This window comes from Chenopodium album, chromosome 4 (genome assembly GCF_948465745.1).
Source record: "Chenopodium album chromosome 4, dcCheAlbu1.1, whole genome shotgun sequence".
Taxonomy (NCBI): Eukaryota; Viridiplantae; Streptophyta; class Magnoliopsida; order Caryophyllales; family Amaranthaceae; genus Chenopodium; species Chenopodium album.
Genome location: NC_137837.1, coordinates 7,878,505 through 7,890,818, shown reverse-complemented (window position 1 = coordinate 7,890,818; position 12,314 = coordinate 7,878,505). Strand labels below are relative to the sequence as shown.

The 12,314-nt window shown below is 31.5% G+C and overlaps 1 protein-coding gene and 1 non-coding gene across 2 annotated transcripts; both read right to left on the bottom strand.

The window, feature by feature from the left end:
* Positions 1–136: 136 nt before the first annotated feature.
* Positions 137–207, bottom strand: TRNAG-CCC (transfer RNA glycine (anticodon CCC)). Its single transcript has one exon. It is a non-coding gene; the product is annotated as a tRNA-Gly (tRNA).
* Positions 208–3,860: 3,653 nt separating this feature from the next.
* Positions 3,861–7,136, bottom strand: LOC145626565 (uncharacterized). The gene is made up of 2 exons (XM_081679020.1): positions 5,306–7,136; positions 3,861–4,413 (listed from the first exon to the last, which is right to left on the bottom strand). Exon 1 carries the CDS (start codon positions 7,058–7,060, stop codon positions 5,309–5,311), a length of 1,752 nt encoding a protein of 583 aa, XP_081535146.1. The 5' UTR covers positions 7,061–7,136; the 3' UTR covers positions 3,861–4,413; positions 5,306–5,308.
* Between the last annotated feature and the right edge of the window lie 5,178 nt (positions 7,137–12,314).

Sequence of the window (12,314 nt, the reverse complement as noted above, 5' to 3'; positions counted from 1 at the left end):
TATATGAGAATGTAGCAGTATATACTGTATAAGGTATAGATGCGGTGATTTTGAGAAGGGCAAGGTACATGATTCCATGCTTTGACAAAGGAGAAGGCAATTGAAAAGAAGTTTTTTTGGATAAAGTTTTAAAAAATGCGCATCCGGGGAATCGAACCCCGGTCAGTACCGTGGGAGGGTACTATGATACCACTACACTAGATGCGCTAATTGGAATATTTGATTAAATATAAATATATAAACCTTTTATGGATTTTGCAAATTCATTTACTTGTATTTTTTTAACATATTTTATTATGTCCAAATTTTAAGTATCACTTACACTAATATCAACATGACTACTAACTTTGAATAGACTGAAATACTCAAATCACTCAAAAAAATTGTAATAGCTTGTATTACTTTGTACATCTAGGTTAATCAAAGTACACGGTACTTTATATGCTTCCTCCGTTTCTATTTAACACGGTACTCTATATACTTCTTCTGTTTCTATTTAATTGATACATTCAATTAGACACACATATGAGAGAGTGTGAAAAAAAATGATAAAACAAGTGGGGTACACTTAAAAAGTAAGGTATAAAACTTACCTAAAAGAAAACGTGTCAACTAAAAAAATACTTCTTAAAAATGAATACGTGTCAACTAATAAAAAATGGAGGTAAGTATTACACAACAACATTTTAAGTTAGTTTTTATACTCCATATATTAGTTTTTTTTAAAAAAAATCAACTAAGGATTCGTTTTACATCGTTGTGGTTTTTTGTTTTTTTATTTTTTAAAAATATATTATATATATCACATAATAAATCAAAAAAAAAAAATTTAGACTTATTAAAATCATGATAATTTTGAAAACTGACAACAAAAAAGCGGAAACACCTTTTTTCATGTTTCCTTTTTTGGTTTTTAGCTTTTAAAAAAACAAGAAAATAAAAATTAAAAATGATGTCAAAACAAGCCCAAAGTAACCCGGTAACCCCTATATATCAGCCTAACTGAGTAATCCCTATAACATTAACCGAGAAATTTCATAGTAGCTGATCATACCGTGTGGCCAACTACATATAAAAGTTAGTGGTACGAAAAAATACAACACTTTTGCTAATGGACATTTTTTTAAAAATACAACACTTTTGCTAATCCACATTTTTTTTAAAACCCAGCACTTTTTTCCTTTTTTTTTTAGGGAAACTTTTAAACACAACACCTACTTAATAATTTACACTGTTTTATCATCTCATGGTTCTCAATCCTACCTAACGCATGGTACTATTTTTTTAAAAAAATAATTCTCTTCTATTGCGTTTTTTACTTTTTAAATAAACCATTATATCCATATTTTAAATTCTTTAATTTTCATACAAACCTCACGTATAAACAATGTTTTACAAATTAATTTAAGCCGCCAAAAACTCCTTAGAAGTCAAAGTGTTGAATTTATTTAAAAATGAAGGGAGTAATCTATCTATCTATATCTATATATTATACTAAAAGACAAGCGTCTCAATGTGAGGATGACAAATGTCACTCTCTCATTGGCTTATCTTATGTATAAAATATATTTATATAATTACTGTTTACATATTTAAGCAAAGTTATTTTTGTTAAACTTCAAACAATAAAAACAAGTTACTATACATGCATAAGATTTTCATGATTTCCTAACATAAATATTGATTTAATTTTTTATAATAAATATATACTTTCCAATACTACAAATAATCCATAAAATCTTTCCAATCTTTATTTATAGTTAAGTTAAAGAATAATAACTAATTTGAAGCAATATGATTAAAGTGACATAATTAAGGAAACAAATATTTCGTATTTTAAAAGGCTAATATTGTTTTTTTTTTTTTTATGAAAATTAAATAAAATCGATAATATTTAGTTTGACGTCAATTATGAAATCAATACAAACATTTTAAAAAAATCAAATGTACAATAAAATATTGTGCACCTATTATAAAAGCTACCCTGTAATGAATGAAAGTTATTTATGCTTTATTGATAAAAGTTACCCAAAATAGTTTACAAGTTATCTTAAATTCAATTCAAGTAACCGGATGAATACATAAGTTTTTGATAAAGAAACAAAATAGTGTAAAAATTACTTTTATCGTTTGTTGTACTCCTTGAATGCTGAGCCGAAATGTTGTCTTGGAAAAAAATACATAATCTTGAACATAAATTTAATTTTAATCGGCTTTTCATTTTCTATACAATGTCTTTTACAATGACCTTTTGTTTTTATTGCATTAAAAAAAAAGAACCAATAACCAATCTAAGCAAGAGGAATAAAAGTTAAATTGAATTAGACATTTGACAGAAAAGGGATAGATATAAAATGTATTATAACTATTACTCATGTTTTAAATTGTAATATTCGTATTAACAATGCTATTACTTATGATTTTTTTTTTTAGAAAAACTAACATTTTGATTTAAAAATCGTGCATTGCTCGTGTACTATACTAGATATACAACAATCATGTGCAATAATTTATGTTGTTTTATACATAATAATACTTTTAACTATAATAGTATGTGTATAAAATATAATACTTTTTATAATATAAAAAAGTATACGTATATTATATAATATTTTATAACACGTGCCCTGCATACCAAATGTAGTCCCAATCACCACTACACCAATTGGTTGTTGGTGTTGTGGTGATTGAGACTACACTTAGTAGGGAGGACTTGTGTGCTCCCCTGCAACAACAATCGGAAGGGGAGTGGAACCTAATAACCTAGAACTGATCCTCAAATCTTGATTAGCCCAAAGGGTGAACCGGATAGAACACCCAAAACTCAATGCATATATGACGGGAATTAACTTATCCTTTATCTATCTTATACAAAACTCCAAAGTCTATTTTTTTTTTTTTTTTTCAAAATATGATAATAACATTTGTAAATTTTTGTTAATATGAAAGATATAAACCTATCAAAATGTATATATAGTTAAATTGTTTAATAACTTATATCGAATGCATAGTTTTATTAATATAGATTTGAATGTAATCATTAAATGTGTTGGATGTTGTGTAGCTATGCAATGTCCAAAACTTTAGTTGAGCGACTTTGATTTAGTGATTCTACGGTAAAAAGATATTGACTTCGATCTTGAAACCTAATAGTCTAATAAATTCTAAATAGAAAAATTAAAACAAAAGGAAATGAAAATAGTAAATGGCTTTAAATATTGAAATAAACATAACCTTTTAAATCAATTTAGCGAATTCAAGAGACAATTTTAAGGCATTTAAAATTAAATGGGGGAAAATATATGTAAAAAGAACATTTTTAAATATATAAATGTCCGTGCACTATTATAAGAGTTTTGTTAACCTTTTTATAATTAAGGTAGGGATAAATCTTAGTAATATATACTCCGTATATTTTATTTATATAAATTTATCAGTATCCATACCTATATACGAAGTATTTGTGTCGTATACTATATTTAATCAGCTGTTGGTTATATATATGACTATTATATAATATATAGTTTTTGGCACAATATTTAACTTAGAAAAATATATGTTCTGGTAGGTCAAATATAAAGTTATTATTGTGTCTATAGATTTAATGAGTGCGACGGGTAAATAAAACATGTATATATTAGATTGATTGTAGCTACAGATGCGGATGATATGATAAGAAAATTTTAGTTTTTTCTCAACGGGAGATATAAATAAATTAGTCCACTTCTTATATAGCTATGTGGAGTATTATTCAATTATTTTTCAATTAATAAAATAACATTATAAAAAATTAAAAGAAATTCAAATAACATAAAATACTATTCAAATAACGCTCCTTTAATTTTTTTTTTATTGACCATTAGACCATTATATTAGTACAAGTCCTTTAATAGTAAATGAATTACCTTTTTTTTTTTTTTTAATTTTTCCTATGGGTTTAATAATTTGATTTATAATCCGTGCATCGCACGGGCACTATGCTAGTTAGGAATGATTTTTTAAAAGAGAGAAACTTCATCCATAAAAAGGTACGTGATGTATAACTTTATATTTCAACTTGAGGTGCCTTTAGAATGTGCCACTATAAATTTACATGATTACATCTAATGAAGTATATTTATTTTACACTAGTTTTAATTTTTACAAAGTTTTTTCAAAGCTCCAATCATAAATACTTTATATTAATCCATGAATTTAATGCAACAAAAAAATAAGCATACAACAGATTACAGATAGATATCCTCGAAATAAGAAAGTAAAACCATATTTACTTCTGAGTAGCAATTGCTGCAAATGGGAAAGGTGGACTTGGTGTTGTAATCCGCAATGACGATGAAGAATCGTTAATTGCTGCTGCTAGAATATCATGCTACAAATCCAGCTATTGCCGAAGCTATGACTGCTCAGTTTGTGCTACAAATAGCAAGAAAATATGAATGTGATCGTATATAACAATGCAAGTCCAAAGAAATGCTTGTAATGATCCAACTCATCCAAGCAACCAAAAGAATGAGAAGTCATTATATGAGTAATATGACAGACTGCCTTGCTAGTTGCTACATTTAGTTCCAAGACCGAGTATCATCAACCATAAGGCCATAATCAACAGCCTCCAAGCTTATGATCAGAGCCTCAATGCCCCAGAAAATGAAACAGCAAAACATACTATACTTCGTACAAGCTAGCAGAGCATTCTTTCCTAAAACTCCAAATATTTCATTGAGCTACAATCAAGCATACTGAGAAATTTAAAACCCATATAATACATTAGGTTTGAAAGATTGAACAGAACAAAATATACAAAAATACAATAACAAATGATATAATAAACTGAAAGCCATTCAGCTAGTGTGCAAAAGATGCAGAATAATAGATTATCCTAATAGTCACTTATTACCGCGAAGAATTGCCCTATAGCAAGTACAGTCTTTTCATGATCTACAAATCTCTTAGGACAGAGCTAGGCATATCAACCAGACCAAAATACTAGATTTGTATCTTAAGAATTCACATTAGCTACAAACAATCACAGGACAAGACTAAATAAAAGGTAATTTACGCACACCATCTCATACACTCTTTTAATTACGCACCACCATCAGGAGCTAGAGAAACTACATCTCCTATATGAATTACTAATTTCAGGGATTATAGCCTCAACAATTATTGTTACACTTTTGGTATGGAAGAAAGTGTAACCACAGAAAGAGAAGGAGAAGGGGGGGGGGGGGGGGGGTGGATTACCAGAGACGCAGAATATTAACATAAACCATAATTTCAAATTATCAAGAACCAAAAACCTTACAATTCATATCTCAAAATACTTTCGAAGCAAAGCCTTGTCTGAATCACTAACAGCATGATAAGTTATGAAGCTGACAAATAAAGAAGCTGTGTGAGCATCCACAGCCAACCCTTTTCCTCTCATGGTATTGACTAGTTCCAACGCCTTGCCGACATCCTTACCAGAAAGATATCCTTTAATAATAGTGTTGTAGGTATATTCATCAGGAGAACATCCATTGTCCTCCATTTCCTCTACAAGTTTAGTAGCTTTATCTAGCAAACCCTCTTTGCAATATCCTTTTACAATTGTATTGTAACTGATCACATCGGGCTGTAAGCACTTTGCTGACAGAGAAGTGAAAATATCCACCGCTTCTCTAAGACGCTTAACTTCACACAAACCATTCATTAGGATGTTGAATGTAATAATATTAGGGACCACTCTAGTATTCTCCATTTCCTTGAAAAACTGTTGTGCAAGCTTGAGCTGATTGTCTTTGCACAAGGCATCTATAGGAGTGCTGTAGGTGATAACATCAGGGGATAATCCGTTACAATGCATCTCTTGGAGCAGACCAAGAGCTTTGTCAATGTTTTTAGACTTGCAATAGCCATTGATTAAGCTGTTGTAAGTAAATACATCAGGTTTGCAGTCATCTTCAACCATCAATTCCTTGAGCTTTTCTGCCTCATCCATCTCACCGCGTAAACAATATCCATCTAACAAAGTGTTGTAAGTGATGATATCGGGAACAAATCCTCTCTCAGTCATGTGAGCAAAAATGTCCCGTGCTTCACCAACCTGGCCATCTTTACAATACATGTCAATCAACATGTTGTAGGTCTCAATGGTAGGAGTTATGTTGTTCCTCAACATCTCAGTGAGCATTTGTTGAGCCTCTTTCTGTTGTCCCAAAGTGCACATACCTCGAATTAAGGTAGTATAGGTGACAACATCAGGGGAAATTCCCTTGACTTTCATCTCCTTGAAAAGATGGAGAGCCTCAGGTAATAACTGGTCTTTACAGAGACTATCAATGATGGTGCTATAAATAACAACATTAGGCATAAAATGGCCATAAGACTCCATATTTCTGAGGAGTTTGAGAGCACCGGCATTATCACCGGACATACAGAGACCTTTGAACATAGAACCATAGGTGACTAAAGTGGGTTGGTAGCCAAGCTTGACAACTTTATCCAACAATTGAACGGCTTTGTCCAGTTGATTAGAATGAATAAAGCCATTAATGAGAGTAGTGAAGGTGACAATATCAGGTTTATAACCAAGCTTAATAAAATTGGCGAGAATAGAAAACCCAAAATTAACAAAGTTCAAACGACAGTAGCAATTAGCCAGAATGTTAAGGGAATAAATATCTGGACGAACACCTAATAAATGGAGTTGCCTAGAAAGAGAAATGACAGTGGAGAAAGGTGGGTGGGGCTTAATCTTGGAAATGGCACTCAATAACGTACATAAATCAATAATAGAAGGAAGAGGTCGCATCGATTTCATATGATGGAAATGGGAAAGGGGGGTTTTGACATCAGTAAACCCTAATTTGGATTGTTGTCTAACAAATTTAAGGAACAATTTAGGGTCATCAAAATCTACATCAACAGGATGAAATTGATGGGAAGAAGTTGCATAATTAAAGAAAAAATGGAAATTAGAATGAAATCGAAAATGAGAATACAGAAATAAGGAATGAAAAGGAGAAGAAAGGTGAAGAAGAATACCAAATCCACCTATTTTCGACATCTTCATCATTCAGTCAAGCCAAACTTGTCTCTGTTCGTATCAATTTTTGGAGGTACAAGAATCCTTACTTTCAACTTCAAGTACTCTCTTGGTATGTTTCAAACTCTTGGATTAATGGCAATTCTTTTCCCAATTGAATCCAACGTTATTGGAAAAATTGCTATTATCCCGTTATAGGTTATGTGCAACGATTAGACATTTTCCCTCTCCGCTTTATGTCAAATCGTTGCACATAACCTGTAACGGAGAGTCGGAGATAGTACAATATAACTTTTATAGGGTGTTCATATTAAACTAACACTAAATTAACGGAGGGTTTTAAGGTGGGAGAAGAGGAGGAGATATTTCCCTCTTCCCCATCCCCACCATAAAAAAATAATCTTTTCTCCTTTTCTAACCTCAAAATCCATTGAAAATTCAATTTTATCTTGTTTAAAATGAACAGGTTGTATTATTAAAAAAAATTATGGCTTAGATTGTATTATTTTTGGTAATTTTTTTAACGTTATTTATTTATAGGAGGATAAACAATTAAACGGGTATGCAACTCACTTATTGACTTATACTTTATGAAAAAGCGTCAATTTTAATCATACACACAAATTATCCATTTCATCATTCACTTTGAGTTGTAACATTTGGGAATTACCTACTCCTTTCGTGTTTTAATAAGTGATACAGTTTGATCGGCCAAAAATTAGAAAAGAAATATGGTAAGGTTAATAATTTAGTAATGAATGTGAGAGGAAAGATATAATATAAAAAATTAAAAAAAAAATAATGGTGGGTTTAGGTGGGGATCATGAGAGGAAAGAAATATAATTTTTTTTTTTTTTTTTTTTTTAAAAAAGTACTTGTATAACACATATTAAACCATGGAGGGAGTACTCCTAACTTCATTGTCTATTGACACACGTTAGACAAATCTTTACATACGGAGTAACAAAAAAATATAGTCTTGTGGATACTTGTTAGAATCGTTTTAATAAACAAATTATTACGATTTAATTTCCAATTGGTATATTTTATTTGCATCAGCATATTTGCATCAAATGATAATTAGGTCTGCACATATGCCGATGCAAATATTTGATTAGTAATTTTCTCCTAGATTATCTGTCAATTAGTTTTTCTTAAAAAAAAAAAAGGGAAATTATCATTGGTAGCCATATAAAATTGCACATTCTCAATAGTAACAATTTTTTATGCAAATTCTCTTAAATAGCATTAGTAATCTAAATATTCTCTAACATAGCATTATTTTACTAATTCTGACCTGTATAACCTAAAATCACTAACCAGGGTTAAATAATCATGTGTAAGTTACTAAACCAACAAGCCACCTCCTCCAATCCCCACCGCTGAAACAGCTTGCCGCCATTCTCTTTCCTACCGAAAGACCCAGCCAAATCTCCCCTCCACCCCGAAACCCTTAACCATCCTTTCCTTCCCTCCCTGAAACCGTTTTATGTAGCGTTCATTATAAATTAGGGCTGAAATTGACTCTTGCAGCTGCTATTTGTGACTATTATTGTTAATGGACTGCTGCGTGTGTTTAAGTGCTTGAGGCAATGCTAAAAGCTGGTGTTTTGTGCAGCGTTTAGGAAGAGTTTGACTAGTGGGTGCTATGTGCTAAATACAGGGGCGGCAGGGGTTAATTTTGTGTGAGTGTGATTAATGCGGGTGGAGACAGAGGCGTGGTGGAAGTTGTTGGTTGGTTGTTGTTGCGTTAGATGGTGGCTGCTAGGTTGCGCGTGCTCGTAGGGGGTGCGGCAAGGTGTTTCAAGGGTGGGGGGGAATTGAAGGAGGGATGTGAATAAGGGTGGTAGAGGGAGGTAGAGGGATGGGAAGGTGCCAAGGTGGTGGCTGACTGGCTGGGTCTTTTTGATGGTAGGGGTTAGATAGGAGGGTGGTGAGGGTATGGTGGTGTGGTGGTAAGGGAATGTAATTAACCATGATTAATAGCTTAATTATGCTAAAATTACTAAAATAACACTATATTAGAGAAAAATGATAAATCTATTGCTATTTAAGAGATTTATGGAAAAATTTTGTTACCATTGAGAATGTGCAAATCTACATGGCTACCAATGAAAAAAAAAAAACAACGAAGTAATAAAAAATAAAAACTACTCCATATATATCAGTCAAGTTATAATGCTTCAGGGCGTGTTCGGCAAAATGTAGCTATAGAAATAGCTATTAGCTATGAGCATATGATAATAGTTGGTAGCTGTTAGCTGTGAAAATAATTAATTAAATACGAGCGTTTGGTAAAGTAGCCGTTGACTAGCTATTAATAATGAAATTCTAAAAATATAAAAGAAAATTTTACCTACCTTTTCACAAAAGCTATTTCTACTACTAAACTCTAACTTCTAGTCTTGCTATCTGATATAGGGATGCTTATCAAGCGAGTCGGTCACGAGCTAAAGGGTGCTCGACTCAACTCGAAAACTTTTTACATGTGCTCAATTCGTGCTCGCTAAAATTTCGAGCCAATAAAACCTGCTCGACTCGTGCTCATAAGTTTCGAGTCGAGTAAATCACGATTTGCTCGTTAAAGTTTTGGCTCTTCTATGATTATATGTCATTATTTGTTTTGTTCACTTTATAATGTTTTTTTTATATACTACTTATATATTTATCATTAAAGCTTTACTCTTTTTTTTTTTAATAATATAAATAAAATTACATCAAACAGAAAAAGCAGCAAAACAAAACTGAAATAAAGCAATTAGCAAACTAAAACAAACAAAAGCAATAAATCTAAGACCAAGCACTAGCCTAGTCAAAGGCTGAATCCGGCACCATTCGTGGCCACACCACACCTCTCAAGTCCTTCAATAAAACGGCATGAAAATTGAATCGATCATCTCTAGTAATATAAAATTTTTTTAAGAGTAAGAAAATATAATCATTTAATAATAAGAAAATTAAATATTATTAATATCTCTATGTGACGAAACAATAGTGATAATTCTTAAATCGCAAAAAAAAAAAAAACAAAAAAAAACAAAAAAAAAAGCTTAAGCTTTTAAAAAAATCACAAATCTTGTAATCTCAAAATGGGACGAGCACGCTGCGACAACAGAAAAGCGTCAAGATCACTAGAGCCCATATAAAATCGACAATGAGGACACGCTGGATTCTGATAAAGCCATTTAAGAATACAAAACTCATGAAACATATGCATGCACTTGCACGGCAATTTTACTATCGATTCAACCGACTCTCTAATTGTAAATAAGAAGGCCTGAGTTTTTGGATCTTTTGGATCAAAATCAATTTTTTTAGCTTCCACAGTTGACACTAATTCTCTCAAACAAACACCACATGTTTTATCAATATCGTTGATACCAGGTAATTTGTTCCAAGACACGAATTCATGGTAATTACATTTGATGCCGTATGCCCATGGCTTGGACATCTTCAAATATGATGGCAATGCCTCTTCCTTTTCTGTGATAACCCTTACCACTCCCTTGAAAGCCGGCGTCTCAACGCAATAAACATAGTTACCAGCGGCGACCCACACACTAAACTCGTCCGCATCACAAATTCTGTTACGAATTAAGTTAATAAAACTAGTCTTATTATAATCATATATTATCTCATCAACTCCTTGTTCGCTTTTGATGAGCTCTTGTAATTTATCCCTTGCCTCGTTGTTAAGACGTTCTATCTCTGGCCTCAACTCTTCAAATGGGCGATACTTGCCTTTATATATGTAACTTGTTGACAGAAATCTTTTGATATGAAACATACATTCAGAACAAAAAGGGTTAATATAGAGGTACTTGTTGCTATTTAAATAGCGTAAACTTAATAATTGTTGACCATTCTTTTTAGGATAAACTAACCGTTCATGATTCTCAAATATTAATCGAATTTTAAGTTTCTTTATAGAGGAAGATTGAGGACAATGGTCACAATGTATTTTAAAAGACATTACACTGGTGTTTTGGTTTTAGAGATCCTCTGGGTTTATATTGAAAAAAGGGCTTAGTTTGAGCTTTATAATGTTACGCTAGAGCTAATCAATACACTATTTATGCAATATAACAACTCAATTCCTTAAATTACTTAAATTCCTTGTTCGCCAAGGATTACAAAGAAAAATCGTGAGGAAGTATTTTGTAAATATTCAAGAAGAGAAAAGCGTCCTCTATATACAAAATACAATGACAATTTAATCTCACAAAGTCCTAGTCAAAGAAGGAAACTAACTAATAACTTAGGATAAGATCAACTCACCAGCGCCTTGCGCCGGTTTACATAACAGCTACTATGCTAAGTTTAAATAACTGATTAGCTAAATCTAAGGAGCTAATTATACCCCTAACATATACAAGTATATCATTTACTGTATCATATTTACAAGATCAGAATATATTCTCAATTCTAAAAAACAAGGAGCATCTTTCATGGTAAGCTAATTCTCAAATTAAATAAGCTTGCTAGGCCACATACGATTTTAAGCTAATTTTTTGTGTAGCTATTTTGTGTCCTAATGGTTAGCTAATGACTTGCTATTTAAATAATCATAACTTTCTCAATTATCTTTAAAAGTGAATTGTATTAGTATATTAAACTCTAAAATTTTAGAAACTTTTTTCTCAAACAAATTAGCTCGGCAAAGCTAATTTACTTTCCAAGCTAATTGTATTTTTTTTAGCTCCAATAATCAAGCTAATAGCTAGAGACTTTTGGAAATTGCAAGCAAGTCACAAATAATACCCCTTTATTGCGAGTAATACGTAACGGGGGAAGTATTACTCATTTGAAAAAAGAAAATTTGCAAATTGCAACCATTTAAAGTTCCTATTTTGCAAATTGCAGTTCAAAAGTTCGTATAAATTGTAAATTGCAGCCCGATCAACTTTTTTATCAGTTTACATGTCAAAAAATCTTCGGTTAAGATTTTAGGGGTCATATTAGGGCTTAAGGGTCCGAATTGAGTTCGGAATTAGCAAAAAAATAACGTAAGTGTCTCATTTTTACAATTTCCCACAAATCGATACATTCGGAATTTGCAATTTTTTTTAAATGACCAATTTGCAAAATACGAACTTTAAATGACTATAATTTGCAAATTTTTCCTTAATTGCATAAAATAAGAAAAGGAGAATATTTGGAATCTATCATTAAAGTAAAAAACAATTCACAAATAGTTTTGCTTTATTTAATTTTTTTGATTTTTTTTAGGAAAGCATTAGCCATAACTGCATAAATCAAGGGAGTAATTTCTTTACTTAGAGTC